Source organism: Moschus berezovskii, chromosome 15 (genome assembly GCF_049115385.1).
Source record: "Moschus berezovskii isolate FMDL1 chromosome 15, NW_MosBer_1.0, whole genome shotgun sequence".
In the NCBI taxonomy this organism is placed as follows: Eukaryota; Metazoa; Chordata; class Mammalia; order Artiodactyla; family Moschidae; genus Moschus; species Moschus berezovskii.
Genome location: NC_142474.1, coordinates 56490800 through 56516633, shown reverse-complemented (window position 1 = coordinate 56516633; position 25834 = coordinate 56490800). Strand labels below are relative to the sequence as shown.

Below are 25834 nucleotides of genomic sequence, written 5' to 3'. Positions count from 1 at the left end.
TGAGGCTTACTGAGTCCTGGGAATGTCACCTGACCTTTCTAATTCTCAGGTTTCACACCTCTCCAGTGGCATATATTTAATTTGCATCCACCTTTTCCGGAGTAGTTTTGATGTTCAGATGGTGCCATCAGTTTCTTACCCTGGGTAATGTCTTCCTCTTTATATCTGTGAAGTTGTGCTTGGGGTGCATCAGATACGTCAGTAAATATTTATTGAGTTAATGAATGAACTTAGAAAAACCTGTTAATTTTAAGCTGTTAGTTTTTAATATGTTCACAAACAGAGTTGTATAATGAACTCCTATCTACCTTTCCCCTAACACGTGTAACTCTAGAAAATAAGAACATATCTTTATAGAACTAAGATCACACTCAACAAAATTAAAATTGGGTCCTTAATGCCATGAAATACCCTTCTCACATTCAAATATCCCCAGTTGAATTAAAATACAAACATATATATGTTTTTACAGTTGGTTTGTTCAAATCAAGTCCACACAAAATCCACTCATCGCCATTTATTATGACTCTTAGTTTCTTTTAGTGAAAACATTTTCTTTTCCCTTAGGTCCCCCACTTTTTAAATTCGTCAACTTGTTGGAGAAACTGGGGCTAGTTTTATGAAATGTGTGTGTGTGTTAGTGTTTGGTTGTTTTCCTGTGGTGTTTGAGCTTTTTCCTGTCTCCATTACGTTTCTAGGAAGTTGTATGATCAGAGACTGATTTAGATTTTTGGGGAGGACATATTTATGTGGTTTGCTGTGTACTTCCTAGATGTTTTACTGGTGCCAGGCTTGAGCAGTGGGTTCAAGTGTGGCAACCTGATCTTTCCATTGTTCACCATCAGACTTCCTTGTCAGGGTATAGCATCCTTGATGATCACTGCCTGAGTGAGCTGTGGAACTATGAGGCGCTAAATATCTGTGTGGAGGTGTTATTGAAGTATTGTTACGGTTACTCCTTATGAAGTAGGGCGGTATCTTTATTTGAACTAAGTCATCAGTGAAGTAGTATCTAAGAGATAGAACTGCAGATAGTAACAAGCCTGCAAATGAGGAACTGTATTTTTTACATTATAACTGACATAAAATATGACTTTCAGGTGTTCAACACAGTGATTTGATAGTTTTTACATTCTGAAATGATCCAAGGGACTGCATTTTTAACAGGATAATTTTATGTATAGCGTGGAAAGAGCAAACCTTTTTCCCCTTGCCACAGTAGGTTGAGTTTGTCTCTTAACATCATGTCATATTAAAACCAAATAACTTTGAACCATCTTTTCACTAGATAAGCTCTCCAAAACCATCCTATGTCCAGATTATTTTTAAAAATTGGTTAATACAAATACAGTTAAATGATCATTATAATAAGATTCCAGATGACAAAAAAGAATGTGGACACATCCTTGGAGCTCTCTTGGTAATGAGATTTAAAATGTCAGCTGAAGCTACCATAATTTTTGTTTGATTGGGTTTGTTAGGAGAAAAGAATTAAAGGATCACATTTTATGTGGTTCATAATGAATCCATTTGTAGAAATTGAATTAAAACACCAGGAAATTAAATCGAAACAATGTTAACATTGGTAAATGGGATTGGTTCCATCTCTGTACTGTTGGATGATGTCTGCTGCAAGAGAAATATCTTCATGTTTAGACCAGGGTGGAGGACAGGTGGTGTGTTCAGGAAATCACTATGATCTCCGTGGGACCTAAAAAACTTTATAGTTCTTGAAAAACTTTCAAGGTTGTCGATCAAGAGACATGAAATTTGAGCTTCTTTCTTCAGTAGGAAAAAACTTACTTGTATCTTCAATAGGAGAATTAAAACTTCTGTTATTATTAACTTACTTCTTCCTTCAATAGGAAAATAAAAAATATTTCAAGCGTAGTGAACTTGCAAAAAAAGAAGAGGAAGCATATTTTGAAAGATGTGGCTACAAGGTATGAATGCCTGCTTTTATGATAAATTATTTATTTCTGAGTTTAAATTTATATAGCTGTTGTTAAAGTAACAAAACAATTGATCTTTGTTCAATTTATCAATGTTATACATTAGCCTATAAATGAGAAGCCATCTGGAGAGGTATGATTTTGTTTTTCTTTTTTTCTTTTAATCTTGAACTCAGGAAAATACATGCATGACCTTTGGCTTGGAATGGTTTGGCTTTTTGTGGACAGCATGAAGTGGCTTGAGATCAAAGCTTGAATTTTTTTCCTTTTAATTAAGTCCTGGATCTGATACTACCTCATTTTCATCACTACCACCACTCCTTCCCCCACCTCTCCCAATAAAAGTCCATTTGTAAAGGGTTCAAAATATTTTATTCATTCAGCAGCAGTGGTATCAGCAGTGGTATTTCCCCTGCTTTCTCCTGAATATTTTAAGCCACTGTTTTATATTTGCAATGTGAATAATCCCTTTTGGCCCTCAGTACCTCTGCCTGAGATATAGCCATTTTATATGATAAGGTATAACATTTCAAACACTGCTCAGCCTACTGGATAAGAAAATGTGATCTTGAAATATTAGAAATAAATGAGTTGTCTAGAAAACTTTGAATACTTTAGAAACATGACTAAAATTATCTTTGAGATTACCTAGTTAATAATGTATTGGGGTTTTTATTGGGAGGGGTTAAAGGTTACGAGGTGAAGTTGTGTTTATTTTAAAAGATGACTGTATCTAGTCTGATTTTTTTAAACAAAGTTCAGAGGTTCTATTGAAATACTTTGGACAAATCATAAATTTGAAATTGACTCTTTGCTTGTGGAACATTGATTATACAATAATACTCTTGTGCATGTAATGGGGAAAGTTCTGGAAATTAATTTTATCTGGCGTAGCATTTCTAGAAGAAAACATGAAGAATGCAAATGGTATGTATATGGATTTGCTTTCATATTGTACTTTTGGGAGAGGGTAGGTGTTAAAATTGTATTTGTATTTCTGATAGGTTTCTAAAATATGAAAGTTTACATTGGTATTTTGATACTTAAGTATGTTGATTTCATTTGCTTCTAGTGTAGGGAATTAAAATATGTTTTAAAACCATCTAAATGTTGAATAGATAGAAAGGATTCCCATTATGTGCTTGCCTTAGCGTTGTCTAATTCACACTTAAAGAAAAATAAGAATCACTTACCCTGGGTTTAGTCCACTGACTCGGTTGCTTTCCCATATTCCTTAGATTCGAACCTTTTTAACTTTTTGATAAGGTAGGAAAATAAACAGTGACAGTTTTCCTTTGTTTAGATTGCTCTTGCTGTAACAGTAGTCCTTTCTTGCCAGTATAGAGGAAAGCACTGAAGCAAAATCATTGCTGTAAAGATACCGCTTGTAACGTTGAGTCCAGCTGACAGAATGTCTTAGGTCTTTTCCTTAAGGCTACTCACTGCCATTTTATAATTCAAAATGCTTTCCATCCTGAGATTTTGGGAGAAATACTTGTTTTTATGCTTGAAAGCACAGGGTTTTCTTTCTAAAGCGTATTTAATGGTTCCTTGTTGGTAGTAGTGAAAATACAGCATGTTACTTTTATTCTCTTTTAAAAACTAGTTACCATTTATTGAGGCTTGATGCTGATTTGGTTTGTGAAAATGGCGAAAGTTTAGTTTTTTACTTACATTTTCTGTTATCACTATTAACACTGATTAATATAACCTTTAATCTAAAGTGTAGAACCATCAAGTATAAAATTGTAACCATACAGCCTTTCTTAACTGAATGGTTTCCCTTAATGTTGATCTTTGATTTTTTTGGGGATCTTTTGACATATTAGATTTGTCTTAGGGTCACCTGGAAAACCACGTTTCAGTATCTCTTTACAAACCACGCAGTGGGGCTTATAAATTGCTGAACTCAGTTTTCCTAAACTGTGACTTGGGAAACTGATTCAAGAAAATATTAGAAGAGATTTTTTTCCCCTGCAGGTTAATATGAACAACAGTGTCCAGTCTGATCTCTGTGTGCTATGAGTAGAGAGTGGCTGGTTTTCATTCTTTTCCTTCATGGCTCAGTTCATGGGCGAGTTCTGTGGAGCAATGGGAAGTTTTTTTACACATCCAGCGATGATTCCTGTGCACTTGGAATATACCTTTCAAAAATCAGGATAGGAAAGAGCTTGAGGCTTCACAGGTTTTTGTTATCAAGCAGTTCTTTTTTCTTTGGTCTTCATTTTAAATCTAGAGCAAGGATCAAATGAGGAGAAGCAAGCTGATTGTTTCCAAGAATAAAGTAAAAGTCTTGGAGTCTAGGGAGAAAATGAGTTGAGATTTTAACCTTTAAGTTTTTGATTGCGGAAACCATTTTATTGATAACTTCTGTTGCTCTTCTGTAGCAAGAATGCTTCCAGGGTGCACGCTCTCTCCTTGGGTGTCCCTGTGCTCTCGCAAGCATGTACGTCAATTATGAGCTGTTTGCTCAGAGGAACACTTAGAAAACCTTCAATATGTTAAACACATTTCGTTTCAATGGCTACCTAATATATACAATGGTACATGTTAAAGTAAACCATATTGTATTTTAAAAGGAGAATTTAATTTCTTTTGGCTATTAATGTAGATACAGCCAAAAGATGAGGACCAGAAACCATTAACTTCATCGAATCCAGTATTAGAACTTGAACTGGCAGAGGAAAAATTACCCATGACTCTTTCTAGGCAAGAGGTAAGTTTATATGAGTGCTTTTTTTTTTTTTTAAAAGAATCTCCACAGGATTGCATTTATCTCTAGTTCTAATAATTTTTATGTCATCATTTCCCATATAAAATGACTTACTTGACCAGCACATTATTTTAGTTCAGTTTTCTTTATGAGGTTCTAAATTTCTGCTTTTCTTGATACTGTTGTCTTAAATAGTTTAAAGACTATCTTACGTCTTAAATTTTTTAAAGACTATATCCTTCTAAACTTTAAAAACTAAACACACTCTGCTGCTGCTGCTACTAAGTTGCTTCAGTCATGTCCGACTCTGTGCAACCCCATAGACAGCAGCCCACCAGGCTCCACCATCCCTGGGATTCTCCAGGCAAGAACACTGGAGTGGGTTGCCATTTCCTTCTCCAGTGCATAAAAGGGAAAAGTGAAAGTGAAGTTGCTCAGTCGTATCTGACTCCTCACGACCCCAGGGACTGCAGCCCACCAGGCTCTTTCGTCCCTGGGATTTTCCAGGCTAAATAAGTATAATTAAATGCATATATTTGAAATAATTATACTTAGATTATTTGTCAAAGTTATTTAAAATAATATAATTTTTATATTAAGAGAAAGTAAGTTACAAAAGGGTAACTTTTGTTGTTGCTGTTCAGTTGCTAAGTCTGTGTCCAACTCTTTGCAACCCCTTGGACTGTATCCTACCAGGCTTCTCTGTTGTCCACTGTCTCCCAAGTTTGCTCAAATTCATATCTTTTGAGTTGGTGATGCTATCAAACCATCTCATCCTCTGCTGCTCGCTTCTCCTTTTGTCCTCAATCTCCCAACATCAGCGTCTTTTCCAGTGAGTTGGCTCTTCACATCAGGTAGCCAAAGTATTGGAGTGATTCAGCTTCAGCATCAGTCCTTCCAATGAATATTCAGGGTTGATTTCCTTTTACTTTGTCTTGATACATTTTTCTAAGTCAAAATATAGAGGTCTATATAATTTTTTATGACTGCGTAATTTCCCATAATATTTTAGAACTACTACTTTATTATTTTTAAAACCAATTCTTTGTTAATGGTCATTTAGATTGCCTCAGCATTTCCCTTTTATAGGTTATACTGATATTAATATCCTTATACAGATGTCACTGCATGTGTAATAATATATGATTAGTTTCCTTTGGAAAATTTTCTAGAAACGTGATTTCTAGAGTCTGCTAAAGACTATATATTAATACATGTGTAGCACTTTGGATATAAATTGCCAGAGAGCTCTGTAAACATGTTCCACCAGTTCATATCTAGCCTATAGGCTTTGTCCATACCCTGGTCAATATCAAGTATTATTTTCCTTCTCAACAACAACAAAATTTTAAGATAATGTGATAAAAAGAGTTCAGATTATATATACAAGGTACACAATGAAATGAACTTTGAGCAAAATGAAACTTTCAGAGGAAAGGAGGGCTGACTCCAGAAGCTGTCATGTGAAAACTAGATGAAGGACTTTTGAATACTTGGCCTGAAGAGAAGAATATTAGAGATTTTTGAAAACAGATCCATTGACCACAGCTCTAATTTTGAAGAAACATTGAGTATTCTGTCTTTTCATAAAGCTGAGATAATCTTCCAGCTGCTTGCTGGCAAAGATGAGCCTCTGCTGGTCAGGGGGAATGCCTTCCTTATCCTGGATCTTGGCCTTCACGTTCTCGATGGTGTCACTGGGCTCCACCTCCAGAGTGATGGTCTTGCTGGTCAGGGTCTTCACGAAGATCTGCATACCACCCCTCAGACGGAGGACCAGGTGCAGGGTTGACTCTTTCTGGATGTTGTAATCAGAAAGGGTGTGGCCATCTTCCAGCTGCTTGCTGGCAAAGATGAGCCTCTGTTGGTCAGGGGGAATGCCATTTCTGCATTGATTGGAGATAGCAGTAGACGACCTCTAAGTTTTAGTTTCAGTTAATCCAGTGGAAGCCTTGCCAGTGGTTTCTAAGTGTGATACTGTTTCAGTTCCCAGATTAAGTTCTTGGTAATTTTTTTCTGCTGCTGCTGCTAAGTCACTCAGTCGTGTCCGACTCTGTGCGACCCCATAGACGGAAGCCCACCAGGCGCCCCCGTCCCTGGGATTCTCCAGGCAAGAACACTGGAGTGGGTTGCCATTTTTTCTAATTACAGCTATTTCCTTAATTATAATTTTTATTAGCCCTTTTTATGAAATATAGCCTGTGTACAGAGATCATGGCATCTGGTCCCATCACTTCATGGGAAATAGATGGGGAAACGGTACAAACAGTGGCTGGTTTTATTTTTCTGGGCTCCAAAATCACTGCAGATGGTGATTGCAGCAATGAAATGAAAAGATGCTTACTCCTTGGAAGAAAAGTTATGACCAACCTAGACAGTATATTGAAAAGCAGAGACATTACTTTGCCAACAAAGGTCCGTCTAGTCAAGGCCATGGTTTTTCCAGTGGTCATGTATGGATGTGAGAGTTGATCATGTATGGATGTGAAAGCTGAGTGCAGAAGAATTGATGCTTTTGAACTGTGGTGTTGGAGAAGACTCTTGAGAGTCCCTTGGACTACAAGGAGATCCAATCAGTCCATCCTAAAGGAGATCAGTCCTGGGTGTTCATTGAAAAGGACTGATGGTGAAGCCGAAACTCCAATACTTTGGCTACCTGATGCAAAGAGCTGACTCATTGGAAAAGACCCTGATATGGGGAAAGATTGAGGGCAGGAGGAGAAGGGGATGACAGAGGATGAGATGGTTGGATGGCATCACTGACTCAATGGACATGGGTTTGGGTGAACTCCAGGAGTTGGTGATGAACTGGGAGGCCTGGCGTGCTGCGGTTCATTGGGTCGCAAAGAGTCGGACACGACTGAGCAACTGAACTGAACTGATACAGAGTGTGTGTAAAATGTGCAGTATAGTGGATAATTGCAAAACAAAACAGACACTCATACAACCATCACCAAAGTCAAGGAGGAATATTATCAGCCCTCCAGAAGCCCTGCATGTGCCCTCCTCCACCCATTTGTAACACACTTTCTTGTCTAAGGGACTAGTTTTGGGTTTTAATTTAGTATTACAGTGCTGACCCTTGCCTGTCTGTGGTCATTGGCTTATCAGCTGACTCCAGCCTTTTTTTTTTTTTTTCTCTGTATGAGTGTTATCACTCCTTCCCATCTTAATGGTTTTCTTACGCTGCCTACTACATAGATTGGTCCTTTCTGTAACACTCACCAAATGACCTAAACCATTAGGGTTATTTAAGGTATGACAGTAATTCAGTATATCTGTTCCTGGAAAACTAAAGAAAAAACAAACACAACTTACTTTCTCATCTAATTTTCAAAACAGTGTTTAGTCTTCTAAAATAGTAATTACTATTGTTTGTTTGTTTCTTTCTTTTTTTTTTTTTTAAATAGGTTATCAGGAGATTGAGAGAAAGAGGAGAACCAATCAGACTATTTGGAGAAACAGATTATGATGCTTTTCAACGTTTAAGAAAAATAGAGATTCTCACACCGGAAGTTAACAAGGTAAGAAGAACAGAGCTAGAATATCATTGTACCACATAGCTGAGAATACTACAGACTTTGACAGGCTTCAAATAATTGCCTTATTATAAGGAAAAAAGGAAAAATGAAGTTGCCAGATTACTGCTGCTGAATGTAAATTTTCTTTTAAAAGGCGCACATCTTGAGCATGCGGTTCAGTGCATTTTGAAAATGCTTCAAGTGTGTGGGTACTATCCTTATGAAGATATAGAGTATTTTCATCACACACACATGAAAACTCCCCAGCACCCCTTCTTGGCCAGTCCCTGGATTCTTCCTTCTCCACTCCTGGGCAACCACTGTTTTAAATTCTGTCACCGTCGATGAACTTTACTTGTTTTAGTATTTCACTTTGGTGGAGTCACAGAGAATATGTCTGGCTTCTTTTGCTCAGTGTAAGATTTTGTGGATTCATCCATGTTATTGTGGATATTGGTAACTTGTTCCTTTTCATTGCTGCTGATATTCAGAAATTCGTGTTGGTAATATGAACATATCCCAGTATGTTTCTAGCTTTGGGCTGTTATGAATAAAACTTCTGTGAACGTTCTTACACAAATCTTTTTTGGCTCTGTTATTTCTCCTAGGTTAAATACATTTTTATCTCTCTGGAAGTGGAATTGCTGAATAGTAACAGTATATGTGTGCTCAGCTTTTTAAGAAAGGCCAGATATTGCCAGTGCTGTCTCATTAGTGTTTGCTCCTGTTAGTCTTCTAGATTTTTAACCATTCTCTTGTCTGTGTGGTAGTCTCTCATGTGGTTCCCTGACAACTGGAGATTATGAGCATCTTTTTATAGACTTTCTGGCCACAGCTTTCTCTATGCAGTGTTCATGTTTCAGTTAGGGTGTCTTTTTATTTTTGAATTATAGGAGTTCTTTATGTATAATCTGGATTCTTCATTAGATATACAAATTCATGTTTTGTATCTATTTTTTCCTAGGCTTTACCTGTTTTCTTAATAGTGTCTTTTCATGGGCAGGACTTTTGCATTTTGATAAAGTTCACTTTATAATTACTGCTTGTGGTGTTTTGCTTAAGAAAACTTTGCCTGCCCTACGATCTTTAAGAGATGGTATTTTCTATATTTTCTTCTGAAACTTTAATACTTTCAGCTTTATTTTTAGGACTCTGATCTTATTTTATGGCTCAGCTTATCCATCTTGGTGAATATTCCATGGGCTCTTGAAAAGAGTATGCTTTATGCTTTTGAAATGTCAATTACAGTGGTGTTTAGATCTTTTGTGGCCTTATTTACTTGTTCTTTCAGTTACTGAGAGAGACAGATGTGGTTATGTAGTTGTGTAACAAACCACCCCAAAACTTACACCTTAAAACAATTCATTATCATAAAATCTTTCTCAGTCATTTGTGATGGTAACAAACCACCTTGAAACCTTGTATCCTAAGATAGTTTATCATTCTCCATCATGTTCTGTGGTTCGATTGGGTTAAGCTGGGTAGTGTTTTGGTTGGGGTCTCACCTGTGATACAGTCAGGTGAGGGTTGCGGCTGAGGTCACCTGAAGGCTCCCTAGTCTCGCCTTCTTACTAGGCTGCTACTGCTAAGTCACTTGAGTCGTGTTCGACTCTGTGTGACCCCATAGACGGCAGCCCACCAGGCTCTGCCATCCCTGGGATTCTCCAGGCAAGAATACTGGAGTGGGTTGCCATTTCCTTCTCCAATATGTGAAAGTGAAAAGTGAAAGTGAAGTCGCTCAGTCTTGTCCGACTCGTAGCAACCCCATGGACTGAAGCCCACCAGGCTCCTCTGTCCATTGGATTGTCCAGGCAAGGGTACTGGAGTGGCTTGCCATTGCCTTCTTGGTCTTCCTTACTAGGCACGCTGCCTTAAAGGTGCAGCTTTGTTGGAGCAGAGGTCAGCATTTCCTGACCTTTTAAAGCTAATATCCCATTGTATGTATGGATGCCATTTTGTTAATCCATCCTTCCTTGTTGGACAGGTAGGTTGCTTCTACCTTTTGGGCTATTGTGAATAATGCTGCTATGGACACAGGTATATAAATATCTGTTCAAGTTCCTTGGTTTCTCTTCTTTTACATATATTCCTAGAAGTGGAGTTGCTGAATTGTATGGTGATTCTATGTTTATCTTCTTTTTAAAAGCATAAATGAATTTAAAACATTTCTTCATTTATATTATTAATGTGCACAGTCCTATCCAAAGTTCCCTAACCTAAATCCTTGGAAAGTGCTAAGTGGTTTTGTAATGCCTCATTTCACCAGTATTTGTTCCTCTTCTATATCCCGAGTCACTTTCCTTAGCAAAAGAGTCTAAATTGCTAACGTGCACTATTCAGTTTTTGTTGCCCGATTTAATTTTTCTGCTACTCATGTCTCATTACTTGAGAAATTTTTTAGCTTTTAATATTAACTTACTCCAACCTGCTGTATTCTGACCTTAATCAATACTAGAATTTATTTGTACTTTTTAAAGTTGAGGTATAATTGACATATAACTAATGACTTGATATTTGTATATATTGCAAAATGATCACCACAGTAAATCTAATATTCATCACTGTATGTAGTTACAAAAATTTTTTTCCTGTGATGAAGACTTTTTTAAAGATCTACTTTCTGAGTAACTTTGAAATGTGCAGTGCAGTATTTTTAGTCACCAGTATTTTAGTCACTGTACATTATATCCATGTGACTTATTTATTTTATAACTGAAACTGTCTGAAAGTTAATAACTTAAGTTTGAACATATTCTGAAGCTCAACACTTTTCCTCCTCTCCCTCCGCATTTTTTTCTGATACCACATTGTGCATCTTTTTGTATTGTGTAGCCCTTAACTAATTACTGCACTTATAGTTACTTTTACTACTTTTGTCTTTTAATCTTCATACTAGCTTTATAAGTGATTAGTTTGCCACCTGTACCATACATTTACTTTTATCATTGAGATTTATACTTTCATATGTTTTCTTACGAGCTGAAAGAAGTCCCTTTAACATTTCTTACAAGCATAGTTTAGTGTTTAGGAACTCTCTTAGCTTTTGCTTGTCTGAAAACTCTATTGCTCCTTCAATTCTGAATGATAACTTTTCTGGGTAGCATGTTCTTAGAAGTTTTTTCTTTTAGTACTTTAAATATATTGTGCCACTCCCTCCTGGCCTGCAAAGTTTCTGCTAAAAAATATCCTGATAGTCTTATTGGGGGGTGGTTCCTTATACAAAGCAAGTTGTTTTTCTCCTGCTGCTTTTAAGATTCTTTCTTCTCTGTAACTTTTTTTAAAAAAGGTAGAGGGTAATTGATTTACAGTATGGTGTTAACTTCAGGTAGAGAGCATAGTGATTAAGTGTTTTTTGCAGATTATACTCCACTATAGGTTATTACACAATAATGGGTATAATTCTCCATGCTATACAACATCCTTGTTGCTTCTGTATTTTAAATGTAGTTTGTATATCAGGTACCCCTAATTTGTCACTCTCCCCTTTCTTTTTCTCGTTGGTAACCACAGGTTTGTTTTCTGCATCTGTGAGTCTGTCTCTGTTTTGCATATACACTCATTTGTATTATTTTTTAGATTCCACATAAGTGATATCATACAGTATTTGTCTTTCTCAGTCTAACTTATTTCACAAGACATAATACTCTCAGATCCATCCATGTTGTTACAAGTGCCAGAATTCCATTCTTTATTATGGCTGAGTAATATTCCTGTGTTTGTGTGTGTGTGTGAGAGAGAGACATGCATACATTTTCTTAATCCCCGTTGTCTGTGGGGCACTTGGGTCGCTTCCATGTCTTGGTTATTGTAACTAGTGCTGCTGTGAATTTTGGGGTGCATGTATCTTTTCATATTTTTGTTTTTTCTGGATGCATACGCAGGAGTGGAACTGCTAGGTCATATGGTAGTTCTATTTTTAGTTTTTTCAGTTCAGTTCAGTCGCTCAGTCATGTCTGACTCTTTGCGACCCCATGAATCACAGCATGCCAGGCCTCCCTGTCCAGCACCAACTCCCGGAGTCCACCCAAACTTACCTCCATCGAGTTGGTGATGCCATCCAGCCATCTCATTCTCTGTCGTCCCCTTCTCCTCCTGCCCGGAATCCCTCCCAGCATCAGTGTCTTTTCCAGTGAGTCAACTCGTCGCATGAGGTGGCCAAAGTATTGGAGTTTCAGCTTTAGCATCAGTCCTTCCAGTGAATACCCAGGATTGATCTCCTTTAGAATGGACTGGTTGGATCTCCTTGCAGTCCAAGGGACTCTCAAGAGTCTTCTCCAACACCACAGTTCTATTTTTAAGGTACTATTTTTCAATAGTGGCTTTATCAGTTTTCATTCCCACCACTAGTGTACAAGGGTTCCCTTTACTCCGTATCGTCTTCAGCATATGTTGTTTGTAGGCTTTTTAATGATGGCTGTTCTGACTTGTGTGAGGTGATGCCTCATTGTGGTTTTGATTTGCATTTCTCTTGTATTAGTGGTCCGTGTAGTCAAAGCTATGGCTATGGTTTTTCCAGTAGTCATATATGGATGTGAGAGTTGGACTTTAAAGAAAGCTGAGCCGAAGAGTTGATGCTTTTGAACTGTGGTGTTGGAGAAGACTCTTGAGAGTCCCTTGGACTGCAAGGAGATCAAACCAGTCCATCCTAAAGGAAATCAGTCCTGAATATTCATTGGAAGGACTGATGCTGAAGCTGAAGCTCCAATATTTTGGCCACTTGATGTGAAGAACTGATTTATTTGAAAAGACCCTGATGCTGGGAAAGATTGACGGCAGGAGGAGAAGGGGACAACAGAGGATGAGATGGTTGGATGGCATCACCGACTTGATGGACGTAAGTTTTGAGCAGGCTCTGGGAGTTGGTGATGGACAGGGAAGCCTGGTGTGCTGCAGTTCATGGGGTTGCAAAGAGTTGGACATGACTGAGCGACCGAGCTGAATAATTAGTAATGTAGAACATCTTTTCATGTGCCCATTAGCCATATGTATGTCTTCTCTGAGAAATGTCTTTTTGGGTCTCCTGACCATTTTTGGATTGGGTTGTTTTTTGATATTGAGTTGTATGAGCTGTTTGTATATTTTGGATATTAATCCCTTGAGGGGTCACATCATTTGTAAATATTTTCTCCCATTCAGTAGGTTGTTTTTTCGTTTTGCTGATGCTGTCTTTGCTTTGCAAAAGCTTTTATTTATTTATTTTTTGCAAAAGCTTTTAAAGTTTAATCGGGTCCCATTTGTTTGGTTTTGCTTTTATTTCTTTTGCCTTCAGTTCAGTTTAGTCGCTCAGTCGTGTCCGACTCTCCGCGACCCCATGCATCATAGCATGCCAGGCCTCCCTGTCCACCACCAACTCCCGGAGTTCACTCAAACTCATGTCCACAGAATCGGTGATGCCATCCAGCCATCTCATAAACTGTCGTCCCCTTCTCCTCCCGCCCCCATCCTTTCCTAGCATCAGACACTTTTCCAGTGAGTCAGCTCGTCTTTTGCCTTAGGAGACTGATTAAAGAAAATACTGCTAAGATTTATGTCAGAGTGCTCTGCCTGTGTTCTCTTGTAGAAACTGTCTTCAACTTTTGAATTTTAACTGTAATGTGCCTTGATGTAGGTATGTTTAACTTTTTCAGATATTGCCATAACATTTTCCACATCAGCTGTACTATTTTACATTTCCAGCAGTGCACAATGGGTCTGTTTCTCAATATCCTAGCCACGTTGTTATTTTCTGTTTTCTGTTGATAATATCCATCCTGATGGTTGTGAAGTGGTATCTTTGTGGTTTGATTTGCATTTCCTCAATGATTAGTGAGGTTGAGCATCTTTTCATTTACTTACTGGCCATTGTGTGTTGTCTATTCAAGTCTTTTGCTTATTTTAAATCAGATTTTCTGTTGTAGTTGACTCTAAGAATTACAGTTTTATAGTTTTAGCCATTACATTTAAGTCTTTGATCCATTTTGAGTTAATTTTTATATGTAGTATATGATAAGGGTCTGTCTTTAAGGCTTCCATTTTAATCAAATGGTCACAAACTAGAAGTGTGTAAAATGTGGAGTTTACTGGTTTGTTAGAAAACATAGTGAAGTCTAGGACATGGTTGAGACTCTGGCTTTATACTGTTGACATTGCCAGATGTTTTGAAAGTTGAAAGCAGTTGAAGTTGTTAGATGTTTTCAGTGAACCAGGAAAATGGGTAGAGTACCTGGTCACTTTCTCTAGGCCTCATTAGAAAATTACAGTGTTTATGCAGATTTTTAATTGAATTTGTCACTCATATTTTTTATTTTTCTGACCGTCAGACTAGCTAATATGTTTGTATTCTTTTAAATTTGAATATGTTCGTAAGAATTGACTTTGAATGGACAGTAGTGATAGCTGTATAATAAATTGAAATATTTTTTGCGTTTCCTTGTGGAGAAAAAAATGAATTATACTCATTGTCAGAGATAAAAATCAGAAGTGAAACATCAATGAAACTTCATACCAGGTGTAACTTTTTACCTTTCCTCAGGGATTGAGGAATGATCTGAAAGCAGCTTTGGATAAGATTGATCAGCAGTACCTCAATGAACTTGTGGGTGGCCAAGAGCCTGGAGAGGAAGACACCCAGAATGATTTGAAAGTTCACGAAGAAAACACCACAATTGAAGAATTAGAGGTGATCCCACCACCTTCCTCACTGTCTCACCCCACCTTTCATTCCCTGGAGCCGATGGTTGAGCTCATTAGACTGTTCAGTTCACAGCACGCTGGCATCTTTGGTTGTTACAAAGGCCCTTCTGTATTTCATGCCTGTTGTTTATTCACTCCCTTTTTTCTCATTTTCTACACACATTCCCCTCCTTCCTGCCTTCAAAAGTATTCATTCTGATATGTTTGCTTTGTGCATCCTTTCATTTATTGATGGTCTTGTAAATAGGGCTTCCCTTGTCTTGTAAAACCAGTAATGTTTTGTATGCATGTGTTTTGGTATACATAAATGATACTTTACTGTGAAATTCTTCACTCTGTTTTTTATTTGCAAGTTCCATCCTTGATATTCTATGTCATCTAAACTTTTGATTTTAATTGTTACATAGTATTTTATACAGTATGACTTTCAGTGCCTTTTAATAATAGCATGATTATTTAATAATAGCATGGTTGTACCCCTCTACCTGTCACCACAAACAGTTTTGTGACAGACAGTCTTGTACATAACCGCTCTGGACCAGAAGCAAGATTGCTTCTTAACTTGTCTGAATACTGCCAGGTTGCTCTTTGGAATGGGTGTACCAGTCTTTACTCCACCATCAGCAGTGTATCCATACATCCCTGCCAAACACTTGGCAATATCTTGCTTTCTTATTTTTGCCAGTATATTGAATGTGGAGTGATATATGTAATATTACTTGAAATAATTTTGAATTATGTAACTGACTAGCATGAGCAAAAATAATGACTTAAAATTTCTTAATAATTGTAAAGTCATTTTTCTGTTACCTTTCATTTCTTGCTCTTAACCCATGTTGACTGCTGTGAGATTGTAGTTGAGGTTATTTTTTTTTTTTGAGATTTCCCCCCTTTTTATTTATCTTTTAATATATATTTAGTTTTAATTGATTGCTTTACAGTATTTGTTTGATTTCTGCCATACATCAACATGAATTCGGCTTAGATGTACATATGTGAGGTGGTTATTTTATTTGTACTCCCACCCCCCGAATTTTACTGAAATAAAACTGGTGAGCAAACCAGTTCTGGGCATTTTTAACAACTTTGGAGATAGTCACATATTGTGCAATTTATCTTTTTAGTGTATACAATTCAGTGGTTTTTAATATATTCACAAGTTTGTACAACTATCATCACAGTCTAATTTTAGAGCATTTTTATTCCCCTAGAGAGAAACCTCACATTTACTAGCAGTCACTCCCTTTATCTTTAGATTCATAAATGATAACATGCTGTCTAAATTTAAATGACAATTTGATATTTTTAACCAATCTAGAAATTCTGTCAGGCTTTAAATCAAAATTGGACCGTACATGTAATAAAGGGCCACGTTTGAACTGATGTTAATAGCATATATATTCAGCTGTTGCTCCTGACTAGTGAACAGAAACATTCCTTCTTTTCAGGCTCTGGGAGAGTCTTTAGGAAAAGGTGATGATCATAAAGACATGGACATCATTACCAAATTCCTTAAGGTATGTACTTTTTGGTTAGGAAATGAGGAAGTTTTCTTTAGATAAGAATTGGTCTTAATTTTTTTTTTTTTTTTGGTCTTACAGTTCTGAATTGTTTAAGAGTTAAAGACTGGAAAGGGAGACTCTCATTAAACGTTTCTGCATGTGTAGTGTTTATAATGTTGGTATGTGTTTGGATATAGAGGTTAAACAGAAAATGTATATTTACTTTCTTCATGGCACTTGTAAAGTTGACTTATTATTGTAAACACACAGAAAAGAATCATAGCAGTAGAATGAACAAGAAGTTTTAAGGATTAAAAAACTTTTTTAAACATCCTGGGAAACAGTGTAATAAGGAGAGGGTTCCAGAAGCTTTTCTGAGAGATGACATAAGGAAAAAGTGGCAAGACATTGGCAGTGGAAAAAACAAACACTCGGGTAACCTTTCACAGAATTATCAGTAGCTCATTCTTTCTTCACAATTTTTCTCTCTTCAGTGGTTTAGATAAAGTATGTGTAAACCCAAGATTCCTTTTAATATTTCTTCACAAATTATCAATATTTATATTCAGACCAAGAGACTTAAATGCAAGAAATGCTTTTCGTGTATTTACAGTGTAAATACAGCAGTTGGTCATCAAGATTCTTAACCCACTGAGGATTTTGCATGGAATTAGCTAGGGCATGGGATCTAGTATGAACTAGAATTTCCTCTGAGTGATGGTCTGTCCTGATAGCACATGCATAGGTAACACCACTAGGGGAATGTGGCCTCCTCAACCTTCACTGTTTAGCTGCCTCCAGAAAGGATGCTCTTCGTGTAGTTAAATTCCAGGAGCACCTGGGTAGTTTTCTAAGGTGGGATGGGGGCTGGTCATAGTTTCTTGTATTTTTGTTCCTTTTTTCCTTCCTTCTTTGGTCTAGTGTTTTAGAGGGAATTTTGAATTGAATTGTGGTCTCTGTTGCAAAAGTACAAAGTCCAAATACAGCATCATCATCCTTGGAAAATTGATTAAATATCATAGCACATGGCTGATATTATGGCTGATAAATCTCGGCAGGTTGAATTTTATGTAATAGAAATACAAGTAAAAGTTTATTCCTGTCAAACAGTTACCTGTGAAATTTCTTCCAATTTCATCCTGGGAACTTGGGGTGCAGAGTTTCTGGCCTGAAAAAGGAACTTTTTCATATTTCAGCCAGGGGTTCTTTTTAGGGGGGAAATGGATCACACTTGAGCTAGGAATATGGGTAGAATAGGGAGGTTTGTGATTTGCCAAAAGCACTTCTTTAAAACATCTATGAGTTACTAAGCAGAAACAGTTCATTAAAACATCAGCAACTAATATTAATCAGTTAAGACATTTACTCTAAGGATGAATGTATACCGTTTTGTGCATCAGAGAACTTTCATGCTTATGAAACCACTGGGTGGCATTGTAGTCTAAATTTACCCTTTCTTTCCACAGTTTCTTCTTGGTGTTTGGGCTAAAGAGCTGAATGCCAGAGAGGATTATGTGAAGCGCAGTGTGCAGGGTAAACTGAACAGTGCTACTCAAAAACAGACTGAGTCCTATCTGAGACCCCTTTTCAGAAAGCTACGGAAAAGGGTGAGGTTTCTCAAAAAATGCTTTCATTAACTGATTTTTTAAAAATAGAATATATAAAGTTAGGATAAATGTGATCTATAACTACATACTGAGCTTCTATAATTATTTTTTTCCTTTTCTAGAACCTTCCTGCTGATATTAAAGAATCCATAACAGATATTATTAAATTCATGTTGCAGAGGGAATACGTGAAGGTACATTACCATGCTGTGCATCGAAATTATATTTATGAGTGTATCTAGATTGTGTGCATAATATGTTCATCTCATGTGGGGGTATTTTAATAGCAGATTTAAGAATAAATGTGAAATAAATTTTAAAAACTTTGCATTTTATAATTTATTATTAGATATGAATAAATATTGTTAGGTGTGAATAAATAAAATTTTCATACCACATTTTATTTTTTAGTCACTTTGAAGGAAGGTATAAAGATTCTACAGAGCACAAATTGGATATAGGCAGTGTTCATTTCATGAATGGGACTGAATTTCTAAGTTTATAGATGGTTGATTATGGCTTGGAACAAATTTTCCCATAGAAGCAATGTTATTAGATCAGTTCTCAGGCCAGCTGTAAAAGCCTACTTAATCTATAATATAGTTGAACTATTGAACTAATGATACCATGGAAACTTAACCGCCTTTATGCTGGTTTCTCTGAGAGAATGTTCCAGGTCAGGCTGCCATAATTCCTTGCTCCCTTTTCAGTGCTGCAGCGTAGCAGAGCCCAGTAAGGCAGGACTCTTCCCATGCTGCAGTGTGTTTATTCCTGAATAGACTCGGAGAGGAGGGGGCTGAGGAGAGAGATCTGGTGTCCGCGTGCTCTGAGGGCAGAGCTTAGAAAGGTGGGTGGAAGGCTCTCAGTTGGTGGTGATGAACAGGAAGAGAAGGGCCTCCTGTACCGCTGGCGGCATGGGGAGTATGCCAGTGCTCGTGGGCCGTCAGCCACGTCTGAGGAGGGAGGCTTCCATGGGCTGTGCCTTCCGAGAGAGGAGGAGGAGGTGAGGACTTCCGGCAGCACCTCCAGTGACAGCTCCAGAGCAGTAGACAGGCTCTACCAGGAAAGCGGGGAAGCTGTTGCTTATTCCTGTGCTCTGAGTGTCTGTCCTTAGCTTGGTGATCCTGGGTGACTGGAGGGCTCCCTGATGAGCTACTCCCTCTGCAAGGGGGCAGTTTGTTGGTCAAAGAAAATGTTTCTGTTTTATGAGTGTCAGCTTTAATTTTGGGTAGTTTCTGTGAGTTGCCTGTTGCTTACGAAGGGTGATCCCATTGAGATGGATGGATAAGGTCACCATCACTGCAGAGAGAATTCAGGTCACTTGTCTGCTCGAGACCATGGCTTCTCCTTGGTACTTTTCTCATTCTCATATATTATCTGAGAAGCTGGTGAAAGTTTACTTTATATAAAGTACAGACAAAACTGAAACTTTAATATTTGGACAGTTTTCTTTGAAAATTGGGGGAAACCAAATATTGGAAATTTTATCAGTTAATATCCAGTGATTTCTCATGCACAAGTATCAGTGATAAAAAATGTGTATATGCCCTTCTAAAATTCTACATTATCAATCTTATAGGTGTTTGATTTTTAAAATTGAAATCTCTTTCAGTCCTGGCTGTATAAGCCTCTCTGACACTGTTGGGTCTTCTAGAATTTACTTGCTTTCTGTTTTGTATTTTTCCTTCTTTCCCTCCATGAGTAGCCATGCTTGGTTTAGAAAAAGCCGTTTGTCTTCGTTGCTTTCTGTCTTCTCATTTTGTAGCCTTAAATTTTTTAAAATATAATTTTCTTTATTTATTCATTGACTGCTGGGTCTTCATTGCTGCGCAGACTTTATATAATTGCAGTGAGCAGGGACTACTCTCTAGCTGTGGTGTGCAGGCTCATCATTGTGGTGGTTTCTCTTCTTGCTGAGCGTGGGCTCTGGAGCACGTGCGCTTCAGTAGTTGCAGCTCCCAGGCTCTAGAGTACAGGCTCAGTAGTTGTGGTGCACGGGCTTAGTTGCTCCACAGCACGTAGGTTCTTCTTGGACCAGGGATTGAACCTGTGTCTCCTGCAATGGAAGGTGGATTCTTTACCACTGAGCCACCAGGGAAACTGTAGCTTTTATTTTTAAGATTCTTGACAGGTGGGAGGTTTCAGGGGGCCAAAGTGAAACAATCTCATCCTTGAGCTATTCAAAGGCCAGTTTTTAATCTGTTTACACATCTGCTTTGGGACCAGTGTGATGGTCCCAGCACACAGCGTCCACACTGCTTTCAGAGGTCCACACTGCTGTGTGGGGAGAGGATGTAGCTTCAGGTGGGATTATGAAAAGCCAGTTAACCTCTGTCTTCCCTGTGACCACCTATGAAGAAGACCGGGTCTAACAGAGCCTCAGACTGGAATCTTGGTCTGTGCATCAGATTAACTACCTAGTACTTCCAGATCTGAGCTGCATTAATATTTAATGCCTGAAGGCTGCAAAGAATGTTTGTTTTTTTACTCACTGGGTTAGTTAGCGTTGCTTTCTGTTTTTCCACAGACATTTGTGGTCCTGGGCAAGCAGTCAGTCATCCCTGTTTTAATTTCTTTTGTTTGAATAATGGGAATAGTAATATTTTCAACATGCCCAAGAGATGGGTGAAAATTACATCATGTAGGGCTGTGAAATATTTTAAATGAAAAATTTGGACCAACAATATTTCTGCCTTTCTGATCTCTACTTAACCTTTCTCTTTAGGCTAATGATGCCTATCTTCAGATGGCCATTGGAAATGCCCCTTGGCCCATTGGTGTCACTATGGTTGGCATCCATGCCAGAACTGGCAGGGAAAAGATTTTTTCCAAGCACGTTGCACATGTTTTAAACGATGAGACACAGCGGAAATATATTCAGGTAAGTAGCTTGGAGGGCAAAGTGCTCTGGAGGTTAACATTCCCCACTTCTCAAACTTAAGTTTTGAGAGAAGGAGAATTAGGATATAGTATGACAGGGTGCAAGTCCATGCTTTGTATAAGTAGTGCTTGAATTTAAGACACCTTCACTGAACTGTAAAACAGAAACCTTTTAAGTGTCATAGATGATGTAAGACAGAGTCAAATGTGCTTTAATTACCTTGGTAGTGAAATAAAACTTACTGTTTGCAATGGGAATTTACTGAAGAATGATGAATTTAGAGTATTTTGCAATAAGTCATAATTTTGTTATTTTCAAGGTAAGTTTAACTAAAATGGTATGAATAGTCAAAATTTGGCTAGTAGTATTTTTAAAATAATTTATAACAATACTTCTCTACACAAATAGATTTAAAGTATTTATAGTTTATTTTCTTAAAGTTATTGTGCCTCACATAAATCTGATAATACTGCTGTTGGGTTAAACTTTTGTTTTTAGTGGGGGAAGAAACCTCAGTTATAACCTAACTTTTGCCAAGGTATCAATGATCCCAGGTTGTGTCTGTATAATGACTTTTGCTGGATGTTAACTCTAAAGCTTGAAGATGAAGCTCAAAGTTTATTTAAAGTATAAGATTCACTTAAAATGCATAACATGTTTTCAGAATTTGTGCTGGACAACAGTCGCTATCATATTCAAGCATTACCATTTTATTTCATTTCAATTCCAAGTGCTAAAGGTTATTTTGCATGTCATGCTTTGTGCCTTATTCATATGTATTAACATTTTAAAATATGATTTCAACTTGACACCCTAATGGGAACTGTAGAATTTTAGAGTTCAAATATAGTTGTGGAAATCAAAGACATTTCCATTTTTTAAATAACCACCACTGACTGTATTGAAGGCAAAAAGCTTTTAGTTGGGGGGGAAAGTGGTTTGGCTTTAATAATAGAATATTGTTTGCAGTGACTAAATTTACTGATTGTCTTCAGCTATACCATGGCCAAAGCTATAGTATGTATAAAGTTCATTTTGTGTGTGTGTGTGTGGTGCACGCTCAGTCTTATCTGACTCTTTTTTGCAACCCAGTGGACTGTAGCCCACCAGGCTCCTCTGTTCATGGAGTTTTCCAGGCAAGAATACTGGAGTAGGTTGCCATTTCCTCCTGCAGGGGATCTTTCTGACCCAGGGTTTGAACTTAAGTCTCCTGCAGTGGCAGGCAGATTCTTTTCCGCTGAGCCACCTTTGGGAAGCCCTGTCTTAAAGACAGCATGCCTTTTTTAAACAGTGGTTTCCTATAAACTGTTTTTTCTTTTCTAAAATATACCTAGTATTTTACACATTTCTGGTTTATTTTAGAATAGTATTTATTATTATAGCTATACAATGACCTATCCTCCCTCCATTGTTCTTTGTCTTCATAAAAAATTTTTTTATTTTTGGCTGTGCTGGGTCTTGCTGTGCTTGTGGAGAGCAGGGGCTACTCTTTGGTTGTGATGTGTGGGCTTCTCATTGTGGTGGCTTCTCCTGTTGCTGAGCTTGGACTCTAGGGCACAGGCTCCATAGTTGTGGTGCATGGGCTTAGTTGCTCTGCAGCATGTGGAATCTTTCTGGATCAGGGATTGAGCCTGTGTCTCCTGCTTTGGCAGGCGGATTTGCTACCTCTGAATCACTGGGGAAACCCCAATGTTCTTTCTTTTTAACTTTTCTCCTTCCATTCCTTTTTCCCTGAGGTGATTAGGGAATATTGGTGAACATACTGTATCTGAACTTTAGGAAGGTGTTTGACCTAAACATAATAATATCCTTGTGTACAGATGTAAATATGATAAGACAACCAGGTGGACTCAGCTTGTTGAGTGAGAGAAGCCATGAGGACTGAGTAATGAATCCATGTCTGTCTGGGTGGATGCTGGTGATATGCCATGGGGTTCTTAGTGACCTCAGAACTCTCCTGTTCAACAGTTTTCATGACTAACTTGGATGACTCTACCAAGAGGTATATTTACAGACAATAAGAAACAGAAGGGATAGGGTGTACGTTCAGATGGAGAAGTTTGCGTTCTGAAAGTTCTTGACAGACTGAAGGAAAAGGCTGATTCTAAAAAATTACTACTTATTCTAAAAGATAATGACGACGATAAATTTGAAACTGTCAGTTGCTTGAGCAGTTTGAGCAGTGTATATCTGGAAGAATTAGGGAATTTGGTGGACTGTAAGTACAATAACAGCAGTGTAGTATGGCTACTGGAAGGTCTGATGAGCGCTTTTGCTACATTGTTAGTGAGACATAATAATTTAATTTAGTGCACTGTTCCATAAGGCAGGAGCATAGCTCACTGATGTGTCCTCAAAGTCTAGAGATAGTGCTCATGGTGGGTGCTCAGTCAAGAGACGCCTGTTGAACGAATACGCAGAGGCAAGAGAGTCCTTGAGAAAGGAGACTCTTGTTGGCGGTCTGGGTAACTGTTGATAAAGAGAGAACTTTGTGGTAGAAAAGCGGTTAAATTTGTCCTATACAGTTAAGGCCCTGGTGACTCAATGGTAAAGGTTCCACTTGCCAATGCAGGAAATGCTGGTTTGATCCCTGGGTCAGGAAGACCTGCTGGAGAAGGAAATGGCAACCCACTCCAGTATTCTTTCCTGGAGAATTCCATGGACAGAGGAGCTTGTGTCCTTGTGATCGCCAAGATTCGGACATGACTTAGCAACTAAACAACAGCAGCAAGGTATGGGAAGGAAGACACATTTCTAATCAGTTTAAGGAAAAGATTGTTCCTTTTTTAATCTTTTTGTCTTGAAACAATGGTAGACTGGTAAGAGGTTGCAAACATAATACAAAGAAACTTTTTAACAGGCAGAATTGCCCCCGAATAGGAGTAGGGTTGCTTTAGAAGATACTTTCCTTCCTCACCCCGCCTTGGAAACAGGCTGGCTGTGGCTTCGGGGTATTGCTGGCTGGGGAATGCGGTACTGTCTCTTGTTGGTCCTGGTCTTGCCCAGACCTTTGTAAAATCCTTGGAACTTCTACCATCATGTTACCCAACTTGAGTGTGCCCTTCCTTTTCCTGTGGATACCCTTCCTAATTCATGTAGATTAACTGCTTTGTGTGCTGTGTTTCAACACGCGTTTCTTTGGGAATTAGAAGATTAAGGAGTAATATTCATTCCAAATAATTTTTCTCAAGTCTTCACTATTCAAAAAGGCAAAATGTTCCTTAATACTTTTCTCTGGCAAGTTGTGTTCAGTAACCTCAAGTTTGTAAATTCCCTGGTGAAAACATCATTCCAGCATTTTAGGTGAGACATTTATATGTGCATTTTAGAGTTTGGCATATTTCATCTGGACTTTGCTTAATTTGTTTTTGTGAAACATTTGTAAATTTATAACATGTTTGTGTATTGCTGAAAATGGTATAACAGAAACATTCATTACTGCAGTGAGCAATCACAGCTTGATCCATGTGCTGGATACACAATATCATTGTTAGTTGGTAAACACTATGCATCAGATTCTGTGTCACACATTTGTGGGTCAAGTGGCCTTATCCTATCTATCTTCTGGCATTCTTGGGTCTGAAAAAGCATTTCTTAAAGGCAAGTTACTTTGGTAACAGTTTACCCATTTTATAACTTCCTGGCATATTAAAACAAATTTTTAGAGAAAAATACTGCTAGTATTTCTCTTTCATCTATATTACCTTAAACAATCTTTTTTAAAGTTTATTTTGTTTTTGGCTGTGCTGGGTATTCATTGCTGCACAGGCTTTTCTCTAGTTACGGTGAGTGGGGGGCTACTCTTCGTTGGGAGGCACAGGCTTCTCCATTGTAGTGGCTTCTCTAGTTGCCGAGCACGGGTTCTAGGTGTGCAGACTTCAGTAGTTGTAGCACATGGGCCCAGTCATGTGGCCCCCAGGCTCTAGAGCACAGGCTCAGTAGTTGTGGTGCATGTGCTTATTAGTTGTTCCACTGCATGTGGCATCTTCCCAGACCAGGTATTGCACTTGTGTCTTCTGCACTGGCAGGTGGATCACTGGGCCACAGGGAAAGCCCTACATTACCGTTTAATATCACAGAACACTAAGTGTTGGTGCCATGATGCTTTTTAGCTGGCAGCTGAACAGACATTTTACTTGGGATATTAACTTATGTTTCTCAACCACATGCATGAAGGAAAAAAGAAAAGATCATCTTGCACTGTGAAGTCCTTGTAGGTCAGATAAATCAAATCTTTCCTCAGATTGGTCATTTGGCATACATTTTTACCTACTTTATTAAGTGGATGAGTGCTGTTTTCAAAATGTAATTATCACTTGTCATTTGATACTACTTTATATGAAATGGTAAACCTTTGAATTTGTAATTCTGTTTATGTAACAAACTTCAGACAGGTAAAAATGGGACCAGCTCTGTTTCTTGCCATAAACTTGAGAAGAAGATTAAGTTAATCCAAAACTGAGTTTTCTTTAATTTTTCACTAAGTCTTGCAGAGCCTGAGCAGTTGAATACATTTGGCAGTTGCATTGGGACTCTTCATTAGAAGCAGCATGAGATTGCGTTTGTCCCAAGAAGCTTGATCCAGATCAGAAACTGAAAAGTCTGGAATGAGTAATTTAGATCCATTCAATTTTAATCATGTACACTTGTGTGAAAAGAATTCCTGTGGACACTTTTTGAAGGATTGGCCTTGGTATATACATGGCTATGAATGTTGAAAGTGTAGAAATTTTTGTTAAGTACACATTTTTAGAAAATCACACTTTGAGTTTAAGGTGTGTTCCATTGAAGTTAGGATTAATTTTTAACTATCTCATGTTACTTCATTCCTTTATTAGAACATTGGCAGTTCATTCACTTCAGTTCAGTTGCTCAGTCATGTCCAACTCTTTGCAGACCCATGGACTGCAGCATGCTAGGCTTCCCTGTCCATCACCAACTCCCAGAGTTTGTTCAAAATCATGTCCAGTGAGTCAGTGATGCCAT

At 37.9% G+C, this 25834-nt stretch overlaps 1 protein-coding gene across 42 annotated transcripts in view; it reads left to right on the top strand.

The window, feature by feature from the left end:
* PRPF18 (pre-mRNA processing factor 18) overlaps nt 1-25834 on the top strand; it is a 103704-nt gene that overhangs the window by 40902 nt on the left and 36968 nt on the right. For 38 of the 42 annotated variants that reach the window (XM_088844117.1, XM_088844075.1, XM_088844110.1 and 35 more), the window contains exons 2-10: nt 1866-1943; nt 2059-2085; nt 4564-4668; nt 8076-8189; nt 14698-14844; nt 16307-16375; nt 17827-17967; nt 18090-18161; nt 20693-20848. In XM_088844117.1, the coding sequence (XP_088700243.1) occupies nt 4648-4668; nt 8076-8189; nt 14698-14844; nt 16307-16375; nt 17827-17967; nt 18090-18161; nt 20693-20848 (720 nt within the window). In that variant the 5' untranslated portion in view covers nt 1866-1943; nt 2059-2085; nt 4564-4647. The remainder of the gene's footprint in view (nt 1-1865; nt 1944-2058; nt 2086-4563; nt 4669-8075; nt 8190-14697; nt 14845-16306; nt 16376-17826; nt 17968-18089; nt 18162-20692; nt 20849-25834) is intronic. The other 4 variants (XM_088844118.1, XM_088844113.1, XM_088844116.1 and 1 more) reach the window with 2 other exon arrangements.